At 41.6% G+C, this 21984-nt stretch overlaps 1 protein-coding gene across 10 annotated transcripts in view; it reads left to right on the forward strand.

The window, feature by feature from the left end:
• Window positions 1–21984, forward strand: part of FBXW7 (F-box and WD repeat domain containing 7) — a 212832-nt gene that overhangs the window by 106633 nt on the left and 84215 nt on the right. For 2 of the 10 annotated variants that reach the window (XM_089302354.1, XM_089302352.1), the window contains exon 4: window positions 21565–21614. The exons of 6 other annotated variants lie outside the window; for them this stretch is intronic. Coding sequence is in view for 1 of the 4 variants with exons in the window: in XM_008267327.4 (XP_008265549.1) it covers window positions 15185–15256 (72 nt within the window). In the remaining 3 variants the exon portion in view is untranslated. Of the gene's footprint in view, window positions 1–14403; window positions 15257–21564; window positions 21615–21984 lie in introns of those variants that run through there. 2 more of the 10 variants (XM_070047420.2, XM_008267327.4) reach the window with 2 other exon arrangements.

The following is a 21984-nucleotide window of genomic DNA, read 5'->3' on the forward strand; positions in this document are numbered from 1 at the left end:
AAGACTGCACAGAATAGGAACAAAAGAGAGAGAGAAGAGCTCATTGAAAACTGAGAACAAAGTCAAGAAATCTCAGAAAAGAAGCTGCTCTATATGTTTTTAACACTGCACGCAACGGAACAGGGAGCTCTGGGTATTTATAAAAAACCATTTATGTTAATAGACTAACAGTACCCAGAGCAAGGGAAACCAAGACCCGCAGCGCCTGAAAGGCTTCTTAGTCTTGAATGCCGTATATTCTCAGGAGCAGTCACTTGGAGCTCTTTGAAGAAGACAAATAGGATGGTGAGGGATTTCAAAGTCATAGCATGTGATTCAGTAAAATTGGTGTGGGATACGATTAGAAAACAAGCTAGGTAGCACTAAGATTAAATTTCATTTGTGTGACAACCAGTGAGGCCATACCTAGTAGAATTTCAAGAAGGGAGATTAAAGCTTCAGTAAAGGAAGATTTTTGCAAATATGACATTGAACAGAGACTGCAGCCTGTGTTTCAGGTAATAGATTCCTGATCAGTAAACCAGATTGAGTTCTCACCAGAACTACCAGCACTTCCTGATCAGCAGCTGTGTGTCAGGTGCTAATAGAAGCATTTGATCTGTATTAACTTAGTATCTACAATACTCTTTGAGGCACTTTATGCATATGTCATGCTCATAACCTGCCTGGTTAAGAGAACTTGCAAGTCCAAGACTTGCTTCCAGCTCAGCTCTACCTTTTGTTAGCTATTGTGACCTTATACAGGGCACTCAAATCTCTAGGGTCCGTTTTTTTTTTTTTTTTAAGATTTTATTTATTCATTTGAGAGGTAGAGTTACAGACAGTGAGAGGGAGAGACAGAGAGAAAGGTCCTCCGTCTGTTGGTTCACTCCCCAAATGGCCACAATGGCAGGAGCCGCACCGATCAAAGCCCGGAGCCAGGTGCTTTCTCCTGGTCTCCTATGCAGGTGCAGGGGCCCAAGCACTTGCGCCATCTTTTACTGCTTTCCCAGGCCATAGCAGAGAGCTGGATTGGAAGAGGAGCAGCCAGGACTAGAACCTGCACCTATATGGGATATCAGTGCCACAGGCAGAAGATAAACCTATTGTGCTATGGTGCCAGCCCCATACGATCTGTTTCTAAAGCTGTCAAGAGACTTAGATAAGAATACCTCTTCCAGTTGAAGAGTCTGTAAATCTTTGTATGACCCAGAACTCTGTTGACTTCCATGAGCAGCAGTTTTCAGACTTTTGGTCTGTGAAACTTTGTACTCTTACAAATTATTGAGGATGCCCAATTGTGTTTCTTTTTTTAATTATTATTTATTTGACAGGTAGAGTTATAACAGTGAGAGAGAGAGAGATAGAGAGGAAGGTCTTCTTTCCGTTGGTTCACTCCCCAAATGGCCACTATGGCTGGCGCTGTGCTGATCCGAAGCCAGGAGCCAGGTGCTTCCTCCTGGTCTCCCATGTGGGTGCAGGGGCCCAAGCACTTGGGCCATCCTCCACTGCACTCCTGGGCCACAGCAGAGAACTGGACTGGAAGAGGAGCAACCGGGACTAGAACCCGGTGCCCATATGGGATGCTGATGCCGCATGCGGAGGATTAACCAAGTGAGCCACTGCGCCGGCCCCCCAGTTGTGTTTCATTAGGAGAGTTGTTGAAACTTAACTGCATTAGAAACTAAAATTGAAAACATTTATAAGGATAGTTATAATTGCATTAACTATCAGAGCAATGGCAGCATCATATTAAATGGCCAGTGTATATTTGGGAGAGAATGAGCAACAGAGAAGTTAGTAACTTTTTGGTATTATGAGGATAGGTTTGACCTCTCAGAAGTCTTAGAAAGTCTTTAACATCTCCTGGTGTGTCCAGACCATACTTTTAAGTGTCATTGGCCCTTTTGATGATTTCTAAAAATAAATTAATTTATATATTAGAGACAGAGGAAGAGAAATAAAAGCTCCCATCCACTGGTTCACTCCCTAAATGCCTACAGTAGCCAATACTAGGTCAAGCCAAAACCAGAAGCCAGAAACTAAATCCAGCACTCCCACATGAGTGTCAAGGACCTACAAGGTTGAGCTTTTACCATTGCCTCTCAGGGTGTGCATTTGCATGAAGCTAGAGTCTGGAGACATTGCCAGGTATTGAATGCAGGCACCATGATGTGGAATGCAGATGGCTTGTCTTTACAAGCATCTTAACCACTGGGATAAATGCCTGGCCCCCAGCCCCTTCTTGATCTCTGAGAGGTTAGAGAATTTTTTTTTTTTTTTTTTTTTTGGCCACATACGAAGAACTGAAACTGCACCTGTTCCCATGTAACTTTAGGTATGTTTTTGGTTTGAAAGATTGTTATTCTAACCTTGTAGGCAATACTCAGTTCAAGTTAAGATTTGAAGTGTCTAATAACTGCTTGTCTCATTTCTTTTGATATACTGTACTCATGATGAAGTAGCATATTTTAAAGCCTTCTTAGGGAAGGCATTGTGGCATAGCGGGTAAAACCACTGCCAGTGATGCTGGCATATCATATGAGTGAGTGCTGTTTGCGTCCTGGATGCTCCACTTCTGATCCAGCTCCCTACTAATGGACCTGAGAAAGCAGTGGAAGAGGACCCAAGTGTTTGGGCCTGTGCACCCATGTGGGAAACCTGGATTCTGCCTGACCCAACCTGACTTTCGTGGCCATTTGGGGAGTATACCAGGGTATGGAAGATTTCTCTCTCTCTTCATTTCTATCTGTAACTCTGATTTTAAGATAAATAAATAAATATTAAAAAACCAATAACCTGGCTGGCGCCGCGGCTCACTAGGCTAATCCTCCGCCTTGCAGCGCTGGCACACCGGGTTCTAGTCCCGGTCGGGGTGCCGGATTCTGTCTTGGTTGCCCCTCTTCCAGGCCAGCTCTCTGCTGTGGCCAGGGAGTGCAGTGGAGGATGGCCCAAGTACTTGGGCCCTGCACCCCATGGGAGACCAGGATAAGTACCTGGCTCCTGCCATCGGATCAGCGCGGTGCGCCGGCCGCGGCGGCCATTGGAGGGTGAACCAACGGCAAGGGAAGACCTTTCTCTCTGTCTCTCTCTCTCTCACTGTCCACTCTGCCTGTCAAAACAAACAAACAAACAAACAAACAAAAACCAATAACCTTCTTAAAAGTAATAACAGAACGTTATATAACAGCTGATCAGAATTTGAGTACCTCTTTTCTGAAACGCTTGAGACTAGAAGTTTTTCAGACTTTGGACTTCTTTTTTATTTTGGATATTCGCATAGGGTTGAGCATCCCTAATCAGAAAATCTGAAATTCAGACGTCTCAAAATCCAAAACAAGTTGAGCATCATGTTGGCACTCAGAAAGTTTTGAATTTGGAAGCATGTTGGATTCTGGATTTTCAGATTTGGGATTATCAACTTGTAACATATTAATGTTTGTTCTATGCCAGACACAGCTTTAAACACCACATTCTTTCCCTCATGTAATTCTTAGAGTAATCCCGTGAGACAGATGTGTCATGCAGAATTCCCTTACAGATAAGCTGATAGAATTTAGATATTGAATAATACTTGCATCCTCAATTACATGCTAAGCTAGAGGTTGTCTACTGAACCAGGACTCAGGACTCAAAACTGCCAGGTTTTATAGCCCTGATTTTATGTAGCTATCTGATTCACTCTGTTTGGTTTTAACATTGTGCTGAAATAATCTACTCCATTATATTCTTCGTTAGTATTCTTAACCTCAGATGTGAAACCATGAACTCTACTGGAGCCAGGAATGGTTTGTTCTTGACCACAATACTGTGTGATTTATACTACCCCAGGAATAGGATTCACAAGAATCAGAAAGACAGGTATCGGGCAGGTAGTGCTGGAGAGGCAGTGTAGCTCAGGTTCTGAGCCTCACCTCTTCATCTGTGATACAGAATCCGTAGAGATTTGCTTTCACTCTATGAAATCATGATTTGTATGTATAACATTAAACAAGGCCTGGTACAAGGTAAGATTCCATAAGAGATTATGGTTATTGGGGCCGGCGTTGTGGCGTAATGGTTAAGCTGCTGCCTGCATTGCCGGCATCCTATATGGGTGCTGGTTGGAGTCCCAGCTGCTCTACTTCTGATCCAGCTTCCTGCTAAAGTGCCTGGGAAAGCAGCAGAGGATGGCCCAAGTCCTTGGGCTGCTGCTCCCAGGTGGAAGACCTAGGTGAAGCTTGTGGCTCCTAGCTGTGGCTTGACTCCAGTCCCAGCTGTTAAGGCCATTTGGGAAGTAAACCAGAGGATGGAAGACCTCTCTCTCTCTTTCTCTTTCTCTCTCTCTTTCTCTGTAACTCTGCCTTTCAAATAAATCTTGGAAAGAGAAAGATTATGGTTATTGCTATTTTATAGTTAAACTAGAATTGATATGGAAACAAGGTGACGATGCTGGATAGATTCCGACACAATTCAACTTCATTGTTTTGCCTAAAATCTTACTAGTTCAGACTATCAAAATGCTTTTAATCAAATGTTGGCATAGAACTGCAATGAACAAATTCACATACTGCTTTAACAGTACTTTATAACTAGTAAGCAGGAGTGATCAGAGTATTTTCAGGGTTTTGGATGTGAAGAAAAAGTATGCTGGTGTAGCTTACCAGGCCCTTTAGTCCTAAAGTGAGTTTAGGATAAGTTCTTTGATTTTTTTTTTCTCCTCTCAGGAGAGTTTAATTTTTTTTTCTTTTCCTTCTAATGGAAGGAAAGGCAATTTTAAGGGGTCTGAGAAAGAGTGGTTGCTATCTTATGAAGGGGCTGTTGGAATAAAAGAATTCTCATAGGCCCTTTACTTGTGCCTTTTGTTTTCTTGCTACTGCAAGATACTTATTATGCCATGCTGGAAGACAGCTTGGCTCAGTGGAATGAGCATAGAGCTTGGCTCAGACATATCTGAGTTTCAAACATGGTACTGAATCTTAACTAGCTATAAATCTTTGGGCAAGCAACCTTATTCTGAGCCTGTTTCCTATTTTGTTACTGCATATAATGATCTCAGTTCTGGATTAAAATGAATGTGTTATGTAGCAATGTTGATCTGTAGTGGGCACTCTGTGTTTGTTGCTTAAATGAATGCAGTGGAAGCATCTTTACTAATTTGAATATAAAACAGGCTTCATCCCTATAAGACTTTCTGCTAATGTTTTGTTTCCATATCTTGAATAGCTGAATTGAAAAATTGTAGAAAAAAAGAAGACATTTTGAGTTAGCATCCTAATTCTGTCTAGGCAAGAGGAATACCTTCACAATGCAGAAAACAAGGTTTAAAAAATAGTCCTCCGAGTACGTGTGAAAAGCAGTGGTTTTCGAAGAAGGGACCACTATTACTGTCTTCCTAGTTGCTTGAATGACTGAGGTTAGTGGTAAAATCCTGAAGCATACATATCCTCATTGTGATAAGGAATTCCAGTTGTGACTAACCCACAATGCTTCCTCTTAGTTTTAGGATGAGTGTACAACACAGCATTGTTTGTACTGAGATGGAGGGGTGTTTTGAAGTTTGAGAGTGTTTTACAACTACTGCCTTGTTAGGTTTGTCCAGAAATAATGTTCTATAACCTGAAAAATTTTAAAAATTTCTTGTGCGAAAAATTAAAGATCAACACATAAGGGATCTAGTTTTACTGAGTTAATCATTATGACAGTGTTTCATTATTTCTTAATAAATAGAAGAGCTTTGTAGAAAATAATCACATTTATTACCATTTAAAAAATAATGCAGTCTGTACCAAAAAAGAAATAGGGACACTTTTAAGTGAATTATAATATTTCTTGTATTAAAGTTACTGTTTTAGATGTTTCTGGATTTTTATAGTGTGGTGGTAGTAGTTTTTGCTTTTTAAGCCACCATAGAATGAGGACGTTAGTGGGCAGAGATGGAACGAGGCTAAATGAAGTTCATTTTGCTTGTTTTTTACTGTAGTTATATAACTTGCAGAGATTTTTCTTATCTGTATATCTATAAAGGTATATTTGTGGTAGATGTTTGTCTCATCATTTTTGCAGTTCACTTTAAATACACATTTTCTGAAACCATACTGTGTACAATGCAGTTAGGCAGTATCTTTGTCAATGTCTGCTCCGCCTTCCTGCCAGGAATTTGAAGAGGAAGATGGAATGATTGTTTCAGAGAGTCTATCTGAGGATAGTGATTGTCTGGCATATTCATCTAAATGAGGTAATTGTTTTGCTCTAAGAGCCAGCAAAGAAATCCAGGCAGAAGTTTTTGAAATGGGAAGGAGATTAAATAAAAAGCAATGTGGATTTACCTGAGGTCTAATTGCACACTTACCAAATGAAACCTCCCAGGAACACTGGTAAGCACTAGTAAATGAAAATAAAGATTCCTAAATTTAAAAAGCAAGTAACAGGAAGTCATTTTTTTCTTTTTGTGATCCACAGTAAATCATTGCCATGTTAAAATTGTGATTACTAAGATGAGAACCCTGTTTAAAAAAGAGTCACTGCTTTTCTCCAGATAAGCCCACCACTATAGGCTTTATGTAAGATGTCGTCTTCATAAAAAAATCTCCTGAAGTTTAAAACCTTTCTTATAAAATGATAGGCCTAGTAGAGACTCAGCTGAAAGAATTTGAATCAGTAGTTTCTACTCTGCAGAGTTTCATGATAGGATTGAGGATTTCCTTTAAGACGTTGCGTTGTTTCTAAATTGTGTAGATTGTAGTTAGTTCTCTCTGATCCGGTAGTGGCTTCAGATGTTGTTCCTTCTGGTATAGTTGCTTGAATGGTTCTCTCATAGTCTCCAGTCTGAATTCTTTCTACCTGCTACAGAATGTTTCTTAGTGAATTGTATGCTGACTCATCAATAACAGGTGTTGTGGATTATGGGAAAACTGTCCCCCTACCTGTTGAATACGTGATCATAACTGGTATTAGTGTAGGGAAGTATCAACTAATGAGAACAAAGCAAAGAACACCAAGTCCTTCTTTAACATGTAGCAGTCTCAAAGTGGGAGAGTCGAAGAAGATGGAAATATTTGTAGTTCAACTACTATATGCATTTTCAGTGAGGTACTTTTTATATAAAGTAGAATGCATGAGTCACTTTTGAAAAATGTTTGTAGCCATGTACCCCATACCACCTCAACCAAAATACAGAACATTTCTATCCTTGTGGAAATTCCCTCCTGCTGCCTTTCTGTCAACCCGTGCCACACGAAGACAACTGTTGTTCTGATTTCTGTCATTCTGGCTTAGTTTTATGGATTTTTAAACATATAAAATGAGGCACTCTGTGTTTCTTTTTTGTGTCTGTTCATTCAACATACTGGTTTTGACATTCACATTTGTTGTGTGTATCAAAAATTCATTTTTTATTTCTGTGTCCCCCTTCCAGTGTATGAATATACTTCAATTTATTTATCCATTCTTCTCTTGATGAACAGTTGAGATTTTGTCTAGTCTGAATAAAGCTTCTGTATGCATTCTTGCTTCAGCCTATTTGTGGAAATTTATGAGTAAATACCTAAGAATGAATGAGATAGCTCATAGGGTTACTGTATGTTCTTTTAAGAAACTGCCAAATGGTTTTCTGCAGTGTTGGTAACATTTTACATCCCCACCAACCATGTGTGACAGTTTAACTTGCTTCCTGTTTTCATCAACATTTGGTAGTGTTTGGTTTCTTTCTTTCTTTCTTTCTTAATTTCTTTTTTTTTTTTAAGATTTATTTATTTATTTGAAATGCAGTGCTACAGAGAGAGAAGGAGAGATGAGAGACCAGTCTTCCATCTGCTGGTTCACTCCCTAAATGACCACAACGGCTGGGGCTGGACTATGCCAAAGCCAGGAGCCAGGAGGCTCCTCTGGGTCTCCCGCATGGGTGCAGGGACCCAAGGACCTGGGCCATCTTCTGCTTTCCCAGGTGCATTAGCAGGGAGCTGGATTGGAAATGGAGCAGCTGGGACTCCAACTAGTTCCCATATGGAATGCCAGTGTCACAGGTGGTGGCTTTATTCATTACCACTGTGTCGCCGCCGGTTTCTTTTACTTTAAGCAACTCTTGTGGATGGAAAGTAGTATTGTATTGTGTTTTTCTTTTTTCAGAGATTTTTATTTATTTATTTGAGAGGTGGAGCTACGGAGAGAGGGAGAGACAAAGTGAAAGGTCTTCTATTTGCTGATTCACTTCCCAAATGGCTGCAGTAGTGGTAGGTGCAGGGGCTTAAGCACTTGGGCCATGGGCCATCTTCCACTGCTTTCCCAGGCCATAGCAGAGATCTGGATCAGAAGAGGAGCAGCCAGGACTGTAACTGGCACCCAAATGGGATGCTGGCACTAGTGACAGGGGCTTAGCCTACTACTACACAGTGCCAGCCCCCATATTGTGGTTTTATTTTGCAAATCTGATAGCTAATGTTACTGGGCAGTTTTTCATGTATTTATCAGACCTTTATGTTTTTAGTCACCTCTTTGTCTTTTCCACTCAATTAAATTTTGAATAATAAATGCCAGAATATGGACATGTATGACTTCTGTGGTTGCTTACCCTTTTCTCACACGGATTTCAACTTTCACAGGCAAACACTGAAGTCATGGTGCCATCAGTCCTCTACCTAAGAGACCTTAGGAGGGATCTGTTTGCTCAGCTACAGAGTTTGTTCCAGAATTGGACATTAGTCTTGAAACACCACAAAGAAATATAGATATCTGTAACAATTTAAGATGGATGCTTATTTTCATGTTATAAAAAGCTGTACTACTTATGCTTTCTAGTATACCCTTTGTGAGAAATACTGTGGTTATTTTCTGGGAAATGGAAAAATTATCCATGAATTTTATGACAATACTTTAAAACATTCATGGAAAACAACTTAAAAATGAATTTAGAAGTGGGCGTTTAGCTTAGTGGTTAAGATCCCTTCTTCCCAAATGGGACTGTCTACATTTGAGTCCTGGCTCGTACTCCTGACTCCCGCTTTCCTCCAGTGTGGACCCTGGACGGCTGTGATGATAGCTCAGGAGCTGGATTCTTGACACCCAGGTGAGAGAACTCCTTTACGTTCCCAGTTCCTGGCTCCAGCCCCAGCCAGGACCTGTCTGTTGTGGCCATCAGGGACTGAATTAGCCAATAGGAGCTCTCTAATAATTGTCCATCTGTCTCAAATAAATTAAAAAAAAAATTTTAAAGTTTCTTTTGCAAAAATTTTTGAAATCTGTACATACTCATGTTTGTTTATTGCTTTTAGAAATTACAGGAAGTAACAGGATATGGGCAGTGATACTATGGTTTGGATAGCTGAGGATCACTTCTGAAAGCGGAAAAGAGCCTGTTATTTATTGTCTGTGTATGTACATGGATGTGTCATTGCCTGATGATGTCAGTTAACATAGAGAAAGGGGAAAAAACAAAAAGTAGTTTTGGTTTTCTTCATGGAACTATAAGGCGAGACATTTCCAGTAGCACACTTCGTCTCTCTGTTAGCTTTCTGCTTCTATCAGGTATATAAACAAGATAATCTACAGTATTTTAATCAAATCTGTCCTCCATGATTTGGCTTACCCCTTCGTCAATCTCATAGTCCTTCATCGCCTTCTCTTACTGTGTTCCCCAACTTTCCCTGAAGGTTCCCTCGTCGCTTCCTCTCCTTTTCTAGGGGGAAGGAAGACAGCCTTGTGTTCCAGAGGGAGAGAGGCAGGATAACTTGTCAGGAGGGTCAGTAGAGGGTGGGCAAAGAACCTGGTGAAAGAGGGTGAGAGAGGAGCGCGTTTGCAAAGACACGGGCAGGTAAGAGCGCCTAACACGTGAGAGAACACAGGTCAGTACTGATGGGTGAGGAGCTGTTTTAGAAAAATGGCTGTGTATGCTTACAGCTGAGACCAGATTAGGAATGGCTCGTATTTTGTACTCCTCAGGAGTTTAGACTTTGTGCTATAGCACAGTGGCTTTCAAAAGTTCTTCAGTCACTCAGGGTTTGCTCATTCTCTCTCTAATTTTCTTTTTTGGTCCCTCCCTTACTCCCTCTCACTTGGTTAATATTTTGCCTTCATTTGAGCAAATTCAGCCTGTAAAAAGTTTGGAAACAGCTAGCAAATTGTTGGCATTTCAATAGAAATGGATAGAGATGGCTAGGGATGCCATTGAAATAGTTCAGGCAAGAGACAGATGGTATCAACTTAATTAATCAGTATTGGAGAAGAGGCATTGACTACAGAGACTCTTAAGAGATAGACTTGGGGGGAGACTTGGTGGTAATATGAGTAGTGACAAAGGTGTGGGGACAAGGTAAAGATAGTTTGTAACAAATAATGGAAACCAGAATGATATTCAGATCCTGTCCTCCTGTTTTTCACTTTCAGAAAATATCATAGTACTAAGATTTTATTTTGCCCAGATTACTTAATAAGTTGCCAATACTATGTACCATCATTCTCACACACTTGAGTATTCAAACAAATGTTTCCTGCATAATCACCATATAACCATTAAAATAAGGATGTTGGTGTTGATATAGTATATCTTCTGTTCTTCTGACTCCATTTGAATTTCACCAGTTGAAGTAATGTCTTGTGTGGGGAGCAATCCGGACTAGACTAAGTTACTCGAATTAGGACTTGTTCTATGCATCTGCTCTCCCACAGTGTGGCGCTGGGAGAGGAGTGAACAGCTTCCGCACAGCTGCCTCCAGTTCAACCAATTAACTGTAGGACTTGCTCCTGATTGGAGGGCGGCGTGCTCGGCGTGTGGGCAGCCGAGTTGGGATTGGCGAAAGAGGACTATAAAGGAGGAGAGAGACGGCGTGCACCAGGAACATCTATGGGGAACATCTAGCTGAAGGAACACCCGTGCAGCCCCCCAGAGAGCCGGCCGGCGGTGTGCCGCTCCCCTGCGGAAGTGGGGAATGCGGCCAGGGGGAACTGCCCTTCCACGGAGGTGGAAGGGATAGTAGCCAACCCGGGAAGAACCAGCAGCAAACCCGGGGAGGGCCGAGCAGACGAAAGAACAGCGCAGGGTCCAGTGTCGTTCCTCCACGAAGAGGGGGAGCGACATAATGGTGCCGTGACTCGGATAGGAAACCTAGCTCGGATAGGAAACCTAGGACGGATAGGAAACTTAGGAGGGAAGAAACGGGAAGAACTGGGAAAATACCGGAGAGAGAGACTAGCAAACAGCCTAGGGAAAAGCCGGACGAAAAAGGTGCCGGAAGAAGCTGTTGAAAGCCTAGGCATAGATTCAGATACGGACTACGGGGGGAAGCTGGGAGAAATCTCTAAGGTCGAAAGCGAAAGTGAAAGCTAGAACAAGCAGACTCGGACGCGGACTGTGGGGAGAGGCCAGGAGAAATGAGGGAGGAATATTGTTGGAAGAAAACTTAGGGAAACATACCGGGTAGAGAAAAATGTTAGGGAAATTGAAGCCGTGGGGGGCAGGCCAAGGCGGACACGAAAGCCACTTTGGGATTCTCAAGTTAGCCCGGGAATAGGGGGCGAAAAGTTGAAACCAGAAGCTGAAACGTGAGCCAGGTTGGGATCCGTCTGATTAGCCCGGGGAGCAAAGGACGGGAAGCCAAACCGTGGGGCGGAGACGTACGCTGGGTTGAATTCGCCAGGCTAGCCCGGGGAACTTGGATTGAATGCTAGTGGCGGACACGTGAGCTACGCTGTGTTACTCGCGGAAGCCGCCGCGTGCAGAGAGCACGGGGCGTGAATAGATAGGGAACGGGGCTGGCGTAGGCCGTGGTTCAGACGCGAAAGGGTTAAGCGTGGAGACCGCGGAGCGCGCGAAGCCGAGCCGCGCAAAGCCGGGAAGCTGCGCAGATGAGAGAGGCGCGCGGGCTGAAGCGGCGCAGAGCCGGGAACCCGCCGGCGGGGCGAGGTGCCGGAAAGCCGCGGGGATAAGAGAAACAGAAGTTTGGAAGTGGAGTGAGAGAAATGGGAATGTTGGCAGACAGAAGTAAAATGGGAGAAATAGGAATGCCCGGAGATAGAGAAATAGAGAAATAGAAAGGCCTCCCTACAATACAACAATTAGAAGGCTTGGATTCGGTCTGCCCGATTAGTGAGGCGATGAGCACCTGGGCGGCTAGCCGCAGGTCACCGAAGACAGGCACGAATTAACATCAGTAAAGCTTCCCCACAATGCAACAATTAGGAGGCTTGGATTCGGTCTGCCTGATTTAAGGCGGTAAGCGCCAGCAAAGCTCGACCAGAGTATGAGCTGCAGGTCACCGAAGATAGGCACAAACCAACACTAATAAGTCTCCCCCACAATAAGGCAATGAGAAGGCTTGGATTCGGTTTGCCTGATAGGTTTTGTAAACACCTGCAGGCAGTTCTAGCAGAGCAGAGTATGCGCTGCAGGGCACCGAACACAGGCACGCATCAGCGCCTAAAAACCTCCTCACAACATGGCGAAGAGAGGACCCGGATTCGGTTTGCCTGATAGGACTTGTAAGAGCCTGTGGCAATTCTAGCAAGTAGAGCAGAGTGTGTGCCGCGGGACACCGAAGACAGGCGCGTATCAACGCTAAAAAATAAAAAGAAAGGGGGATCTGTGGGGAGCAATCCGGACTAGACTAAGTTACTCGAATTAGGACTTGTTCTATGCATCTGCTCTCCCACAGTGTGGCGCTGGGAGAGGAGTGAACAGCTTCCGCACAGCTGCCTCCAGTTCAACCAATTAACTGTAGGACTTGCTCCTGATTGGAGGGCGGCGTGCTCGGCGTGTGGGCAGCCGAGTTGGGATTGGTGAAAGAGGACTATAAAGGAGGAGAGAGACGGCGTGCACCAGGAACATCTATGGGGAACATCTAGCTGAAGGAACACCCGTGCAGCCCCCCAGAGAGCCGGCCGGCGGTGTGCCGCTCCCCTGCGGAAGTGGGGAATGCGGCCAGGGGGAACTGCCCTTCCACGGAGGTGGAAGGGATAGTAGCCAACCCGGGAAGAACCAGCAGCAAACCCGGGGAGGGCCGAGCAGACGAAAGAACAGCGCAGGGTCCTGTGTCGTTCCTCCATGAAGAGGGGGAGCGACAGTCTTGTATAGCAAAATGATTACCTTCAGAATTATACTTTCAGAATTACTTTAATTGTGTATCTGGAATAATTTCTTTCCTTTGACTGACTGTGCTAATAACACTTTTGAAGATTATGGGCTAGTCACTTTGTGCAGTGCCCCTTGATTTGGGTTTGTTCTCTAACATTTCCTCATTAGTGGACTCAGGTAATGCACCTTTGATGGAAATATCACAGATATGATGCCATGTGACTCTCACTGATTTGTGTTTGGTAAACATACTTCGGTTTGTCCCAGTATCTGTACTCATTTTCAGCTTTCTTCAGTCTTTTTTAAACTAGAGGAAAACGTAAAATAATTTTCAGTCTTAGAGATTCCTACATAAAAATGGTTATATACGGCTCATAGCACATTAGCTTCGTCATTCAGTTGTAGATTTATAATTGATTGATAATTATAAGTACTCTTTTGAGGAGAGAATGCTGTTTTTCTTTGGCTCTGTTTATCTATTGCAGAACTCATTAGCTTTTTCTTTTTGTGTGGCTGCCCTGCCCATTAAAGAATATCAACTCTACTATAAGGTCATTAGAGGTGATGGAGGAAAATGCCATTGTTTTCTTTAACTTTGCTACTTCATGTTTTTACTGTACCATAAATTTCTGCTGTATGACATCCAAATGAGATACAGTACGTGAAAGAATTTCTACTCCTATTGAAAACTATGATATTTAAGCCAGCTTTTTTTTCTTGAGACAAAGTGAAACGCTCTGTAATTAAGCTTAGCTCACTTTCCTTGAATCTAATCTCTACCTTTCATTAATTTTATGTAAGTAACTTGCTTAAGCCAAAATGGGACTGACTTCTCTTTATGTAGCCCCAGCAGATTCAGTTTAAGTGGAGGTTGCAAATGGATTTTTATTAATGTCATTTTCAACATGAGAATATTGACAGTTTTGAATAGTAAAGCTACTAAAACCATAAGCCAAAGCAGTGTGAATGAAAATACAGCCTTGATATGATTTTATACAAGACCTTGAGAAAACATTTCCTTATTCAGTCATATGATCAGCCTCAAATGTAGGCCTAGCACTTGGAGGATTACTTTTATAGGTTTATATATACATGAAAGTATTATTTTTGAATCTTAAAAGTTTGAATTATTTACTTCTGTAGTATAAAAATTACATTTAATGCTTTTCTTTGTTTCTTGCTGAATAAAAATCAATTCTGTATTAAACATGAGTTAAGTGAGTCATGCAAATTTCATTTTCAGCTGAAATGAGATTATTACTGAGCTTACTCTTGATGTGTGTTGAATAAGGAAAAGATTGCTCATGTGTGTGAGAGGTTGAAAGCTGCAGCATAATGTTCACTGTTTTCCCATGAATAGCAGCATATTCTTTTCTTCACAGAAATCCAGAGCTTGTCTGGAGAAGATCAGTAAAACTCATCTTGAATGTGTAAGACTACAGCTCTTCCTCTTCTTCTTCTTTTTTTTTTTTTTTTCCTCAAGTCATATTTTCACAATCAGAAGATTCAGCAAAAAGGATCCCTTGCCCAGTTATACAGTTGTGTTGAAATAGAAGGAAAATCTGTTCCGTTTTGCTCTGCAGCTTCTCCAGGTGGTTCTAGTAAGACTTGGGACTTGATGATACCCCTCTTCACTGTCAAACCCAGGCTGCAGTGGGAACATTTCAGGATTTCCTTTTGTAACAGAATGTTTTCCAAAGTTCATTTTCCTTTTAAATTCAAGAATTGTGTTCCTTGAAGTAAACAACAACAACAACAACAAAAAACCCAGCTGTTTTCTTCACACCTTACAGACTGAAAATTAAGCACTAGTTTAAGGCTAGTTTGTGCAGCCATTCTTCATCTTCAGAGTATTCAACACAGTCTAGCTTGTTATTTTCTTAGAAGGACCCTTTCTACTCATATACTCTTTTGAGAACTTGGCCTCTGCTAAGCCATTGGATTTCTCTGTGTGGTAGATACTCTTTAAACATTCTTGAGTGAAACGGCCTTTATTTAATGAAGTTAACTGTTTCATGGTGTTTCGGAACTTTTAAACTTTTGCCCTAAGAATTTTTGGATCCTTAGAGAAGCAGATGTCATGACAAGATCGGATGTGCAGGAAGCTCCCAGCCCGGGCCTCCAGTTGCCTGTTGCATCAATCCTAGTTCTGATTATCTCACTATGCTCAGTAGTTTTGTGGGAGGAACCCAGAAGGCTGCGTGGCCAGATGTGGATATTGCCAAGGACGTCAAGGTGAGATGGCTGTAGGCTGTCTGCAGCTCTGCTCCCCAGAGCGGGCTAGGTTGAATGTCTGCTGAGCTGGGTGCCACTGTGGCCGCCACATGCTCCTTATCCCAGTCAGGTTTTGACTGTCTTCCCTCGTGTGGGCAGCTCTCTTACTTTGCTCACATGGAACAACACCCTCACCCAGACAAATGGTCTTTTTCCAGTCTGCCTTTGGCCCGCTAGGTGTCTCCACTGTATGGATCACTCCCCACCTTAGAGGCAAGATGGGCATCTCTTGCTGGTCAGCCTCTCTTTATCCCACTGATTCTCCAGAGAGGCCCTCCTCCATGTGCTTGTACTCACTCCCCAGTTTTGGACTGTTTTCTGGCTGCCCACGTATTCATACAACTTGCTTGGCCACCTAATGGCTTTAAGGACTAAACTGTTGAGGGAGAGGAGGAAAAAGAGGAGCCATCCAGTTTTTTACTGAAACAACTGGTTAGAATATGGTTTCATTCATTGAGATGGCAGAAATAGTAGGAAACTTTAAGAGTAAATCTGGGCCTCAGGTGTGTGTGGGGGGCATATAGATTGGGAGTGACCTTGGGACACTTTTATAAAACTAGTAGGTCCAGTAGGGCACTGTGCCTTCAGATAATAGAATTGGGAGTGCCTAGCTTCTGTGAGGTAGTTGAGACCTTGGGTTTTAAAGAAGCTGCAGAGAAGGGAGGAGCTGGCAGTGGAGAACAACAGCAGAGCTACCTGATGGTTGCGCTGCAGAATGATCCCCAGGGAACTTAGGAGACCAGAAAGAAGAGGGGGTGTCCAACCGTGTAATAAGCTCTCCAAATGGTGAAAGGTCCACATGAATCTGGTTACAGTGGAGGAAACCCAGATCCCAGAGGTGGTAGAGTGAATGGGAATGAAGAATGAAACTTGGCCAGATTAGAAATAGATGTTGGAAATTAAACAACATAAAAACTAGGTGTTGTCGTGTGGACTGAAAAGTAGTCTTTCCCAAGTTTTCCAGTAAAGATATAAATGATAGATTAGACATGTAGGTTTAAATTATCTAGTTCAGATCCACAAAACTCTGTGAAATCAGTATTGTCCATTTTGTATTAGTATTTTGATTTTGTTAATCTCCATTACTGAGGGATCTCTATAGCCAATTTTATGGTTTTTAAAAGATTTTCACCTTAAGTTACATATGCGATTTCTTGGCCACAGTAGAAGATATGGAACCAGAATTACTCAAAAAATGTTTTCAAAGTATTAATCTCTTTAGTCTCCTGGATTTTTTTTTTTAGAGCCTATGTTGAAAATAACAAGAAGTTTGATAAAGAGAAAAATGTTTTATGAGTTAAAACTTACAAATAAATGTTAAGATATTAGTATTTACACCCTACCAGTTCCAAAAGTATTTCAAGTGACTTGTTGAATATAGGGTACAACTTTTAAAAATCTGTTAAAAATAATTGCTCTTACGTTTGTAACATAGCATAGAGTTCTTCTTTGGTGAAGAAAGCATGAAAAGTGTGTGACTGACTTCAAACAGATTCAGTAATCGTTTGCTCAGTGTACAAGTGTTTTGAGTGCCTATTGAGCCAGGCATTTTTTGTGGGTAGTGGAGATGACCATGGTGAAAAAGAGAAGACCCTTCTCCTATAGAGCCTAAATTCTAATGTGTATGTTGGTGGTGGGGCTGGGGGCTGGCAGATTCATACCTAAATGGATAGACAGATGGGAACTTTGGTACCAGGCTGTATTCCAGTGCTTCTATATTCCTGGTGCCATGGAGAAGGTAAAAAGGCAGGGTTAGGAGAAAAGAGAATGTGGTGCAGGAAGATGTGATTATTTTAAATGAACTGGGATGGGAAAGTGCTGTTGATTAAAGGATCAAAGCTCTGAAGAAAGTAATGCAAAGACGGGGGAGAGTGTTCTGGCAGAGGAAGAGCACCTAGGCCTTCTTTAAGAGGGACAGAAAGGGTAGAGCGATAGGAACTTAGAGCGGTGGCATGTGCACAGATTCTATAGGGCCCAACATGTCACTGTAAAAGGCACTGGCTTTCTCTTGGAGTGACATGGGAAGCACACGGTGGGGTCTGAGCAGTGTAGTGTGTTAAGATATGACTGACTTTGTCATGTATTCCAGGCTTGTACTGTTAATGAGCATACAGAAAGTTCATAGTAGGAAGAAGAAGTGTTAGCAAATGGTTTGGTCAGAAGTGCACTCTTGGTAGTGAGGGAGAGAGAGTCTTTTGGGATTTGGTGGAAATCCTAGCTTGCTTGCAGGAGGTGCTTCCAAGCTTTGAATGATTTTTCCTGATGACCAGTACAACTTGGCTTTACTTTCTTGTTATCTGTGTCCTAAAGCTTCTTAAAATGACTGGTAGCTCAAGCCTGATAGATCCTACCTGTCACATCACTTCTGCAAATGTTGATATTGCACATATGGAGGCTTTGGTCATGTGCATTTGTCACCTCTTTGTTTTGTTAGTGTAAACAATGTTCCCCAGTGTCCACTGCAATTTCAGTTAGTTTGTGCTTTGGAATCTTCCTTGGAGACTCATAGCTCTAGGTCAAGATAGGACAGGCAGGCCGGCGCCACGGCTCAATAGGCTAATCCTCCGCCTGCAGCACCGGCACACTGGGTTCTAGTCCCAGTCGGGGCGCCGGATTCTGTCCCTGTTGCTCCTCTTCCAGTCCAGCTCTCTGCTGTGGCCCGGGAGTGCAGTGGAGGATGGCCCAAGTGCTTGGGCCCTGTACCTGCATGGGAGACCAGGAGAATCACCTGGCTCCTGGCTTCAGATCAGCGCGGTGCGCTGGCCGCAGCGGCCATTGAGGGGGGTGAACCAATGGAAAAAAGAAGACCTTTCTCTCTCCTCTCTCACTGTCTACTCTACCTGTTTAAAAAAAAAAAAAAAAAAAAAGGTTGTCAGAGCTCCATCTGTTTAACACGTACTATGCCCATTTTTATTCCTTAAAGCACCCTAAAATAAGTAGTTCAAATGATTTTGAATTCTCAAAGGGTTTCTGGGCAGCAAAGTTTGTGAGAAAGTAACTTAAAGACACTTAACACTGAAGTTAGGTCTAAAGTGCTACACAGACAGTAAGGGGTTAGTGTCCATGGACCTGGAGAGAAAGACAAAGTTGCTGTCCTCTCAGAACAACTGTATTTTTGAATTTTATGGAAGAACACTTTATTTATTTAAAGATTTATTTTATTTATTTGAAAGGGGGAAGGTCTTCCATCCACTGGTTCACTCTTCAAATGGCTGCAACTGCCAGAGCCGAGCTAATCTGAAGCCAGAAGCTGGGAGCTTCTTCTGGGTCTCCCATGTGGTGCAGGGGCCCCAGGACTTGAACTATCTTCTGCTTTCCCAGGCCATTAGCAGAGAGCTGGATTGGAAGTGGAGCAGCCCAGACTTGAATCAGCGTCCATATGGGATGCCAGGGGCTGTAGGCTGGTGCTTAAACCTGCTGTGCCACAGCACCAGCCCTAGAAGAACACTTTTTAAAAATAATACTTCTCAAGGCCCGTGCTATGGCATAGCAGGTAAAGCTGCTGCCTGTGGTGCCAGCATCCCTTATGGGCATCAGTTCGAATCATGGCTACTCCACTTCCGATCCAGTTCTCTGCTATGGCCTGGGAAAGCAGTAAAAATGGTTCAAGTTCTTGGGTCCCTGCACCTGTGTGGGAGCCCCAGAAGCAGCTCCTGGCTCCTGGCTTTGGATAGGCCCAGTTCTGGCCATTGTGGCCATCTGGGGAGTGAACCAGCAGGTGGAAGACCTCTCTCTCTCTCTTTCTGCTTCTGCCTCTTGGTAACTCTGACTTTCAAATAAATCTTTTAAAAATATAATACTTCTCCTTCATCCTGGGATGGAGCTGACTGAAGTTATCTTTTTTGGGTACTCTTAGGTCAGAACCTCTCTGGTCTTCCCACCACCCCGGAAAACACTGCCAGGAGAATTGCTGTTCTCTGCTTAGGAAAGGAAAAGTAATACACCTTACCCTTGTCCTTCTCTGTTGGTTACTTTATTGCAAAATTCGACTTTATTTTGTCTCGACTATCTGAATTTCTCATTTTAAAATTTAATGACAATTATCTGTACTGGAGCTTGTAATTTCTCTGCAGATTTGTCCTTTGTTAGATTAATGGAACCTTAGTGAGGGGTGAAGCTGTGGTATCTTCACTGATACCAGAATACTGTGTGGGTCTTACGTTGCAAGCAGTGCTCAGCCTATTTACATAAAGTAGGTGCAGTTCATCCTCATTATTCACAGATTCTTTATTTGTGGATTTGCCTACTCAGTAGAATTTATTTATAAACCGCCAATCAATTCTTGAGGCACTTGCAGAGACATTGATAGAGGTGTACATGCACACAGTGGCAAAAAATTGGAGCTGCCTGGCGAGTGTATTTCCAGTTGAGGTCAACAAGGTGACACTCTGCTTCTTGTTTCAGCTCATAAACCATAAACAGGTTCTCTTTTCATGGTCTGTAGAAAATATTTTCCCTATTTGTGGGCTTTTTCTGGTGATTCTGTGTTTAAAATGGCCCAAACACAGTGAAGTTCCAGCTAGTGTTCCTAGGAACAAGAAGACTGTGAAGTGCTTTACCAAGAAAAGAAAGCTGTGCGTTAGATAAGCCTCATTCAGGCCTGGGTTGTCATGCCGTTGACTCTGAGTCCAGTGTTAATGAAACAGCAATATATATTAAGTAAGCTAACTTTAGACAGAAACACCCATATGGCTATGCATTGATTGGCTGCAAAAGTGTTGTGATCAGAGGCTTGTAGAAACTGTATTTCCCCTAAGGAGCAGTGGTTCAGTTTCCTAATTCAGTGGTTAGAGGGACTTCATAGAATACAATTACTATGAAGAATGAGAATTAACTATTTAATTAAAGCTGTAATTTATAGAGACTTTAGGCATGGAAATTATGGAAATGTTCCATAATTTCTTTTTTCTGAAACTGACATTTCAGGTTATGTTTGAATATAAGCATATAGTTATAATGTAAAATCTAATTTTACTGTGGGTTCTGATTAAAAAAAAAATGGCTAAATACCATTGATTAGCATGTAAAGAAGCATTTCTAAACATTACTCCTTCCGAAAATTACTATGTGCCCGAGCATACTGAGTGTCCCATGAATATTTGTTTTAGAGTAATAATCTTTGAGCACTGTAGTAATTCTGGTTTTTGGAAAGAAGGTAATAATAATGTGAGAGAATAATATTCTTTTGGTAGTTTATTATACGTGATTCTTGCAGACTGAGAGACATGAAGGAAGACGCAGTTTGAGTGTCAGGTTCTTGGGTGTGCTTTGCTTCAAGCCAGCAGTCTTATCTCTGAGCCTTGATTGCCTGGTGTGTGAAGTGAGGAACATTTTCAATGTAAATAAGAAAGGAACTTTCTTTGATTATCAGTGATATTCCTGACTGTGAACTGTTTTCGTTCTCTTCACATCCAATTGCTAAGGAAATAGTGCAATTAACATCAACATATAGCCATCAGATTTTATTTTTACTAAACTTGAATTTAATCTCATTAATTATCAATAAAAGCATACATTATTTATTTCATATGTTTTGACATTATGTACTTCTGTTGGTAAGAAGAAATAGCAACTTTATATTGATTTTTAAGATAATAGGAATCTGTTTGCTGATGTTTGTGTTTTATGTGACCATCTTCTAAGTCACACAGAATTTTTCTCGAAGAATTAATTTTAAAAGCACAAGTATGCATTCTGGGAAAACAGAATTTCATTTTGATTTTTTTTCTGATTGGCAGTTTTAAGTTTTAGATCATGAGTGCTTTTTTAAAAAATGTGTATAATATGTTGATATTATTTTACGTAACCTCAAACCTGTCCACACAGATATCAGCAAAGGAAAAAATTTCAGAATGAACATTATGAAAAGATGTTCTATTGAATAACATTTTGGAGCCTGTGTGAAACATAAAAGTAAATATATTTGATGTATAAAATTTGAGAAATTTGGTAAAAATGAATTGAAAGCATCTAGAATACAACTGCTCAAAATACAGCTTATTTTAAAAATATTATCTTCTAGGCTGTCTGCAGATTAAGAATCATTCTGTGATCATATAATTTCCTGCATTTTTCCCTTAACATAATGTGATATATATATCCACATTTTAATGAACATGATATTTAGGAACTGTGCTAAATAAATTCCATTTTATCACTTCTTTTATCTTTAACATTTGTTTTATTTACATTTATTTTTACCTTTATTTTTTGCTTTTGTGGATAAAGCTGCCATGAGCATCCTCTGTATAATTTTTTTTCTGTTTTAGGATTACTTCCTTAGGATAGATTGCCAGAAGTGGAGTTACTGGGTCAGAGGGTATGAACTTAAGAACTTTTTCCTCTCCCCCCCAAAAATTTTTTTTGTTTACTTGCTATTTAGTTGCTTTATGTTCACTGTGAAAAGCGAAAATCACAATGATAATCACTGTTACCTTGTTAGAAAACTGTATCTGAAGGGCAGGATTCTGTCGTCAGAGAAGTTTAAGACAATTCCAGAGTAAAAAGGTTGTGTTAAGTTGATTTACCTCAGCATTTCCTGAAATTGAGCACTGAATAATTTTTTTTTGGTGATAACACTTCTTAACACTTTGTCAAAGTTTTACATAGTCTATAGTTTATGAGCTGTTGACCTAAAACTTAAAATTATTTTATTAGTTAAGTTAGTTTTATTAGTTATATTTTATTTG

This window comes from Oryctolagus cuniculus, chromosome 8, assembly GCF_051225735.1.
Source record: "Oryctolagus cuniculus isolate XC-2025 breed Fujian yellow rabbit chromosome 8, ASM5122573v1, whole genome shotgun sequence".
NCBI lineage: Eukaryota > Metazoa > Chordata > Mammalia > Lagomorpha > Leporidae > Oryctolagus > Oryctolagus cuniculus.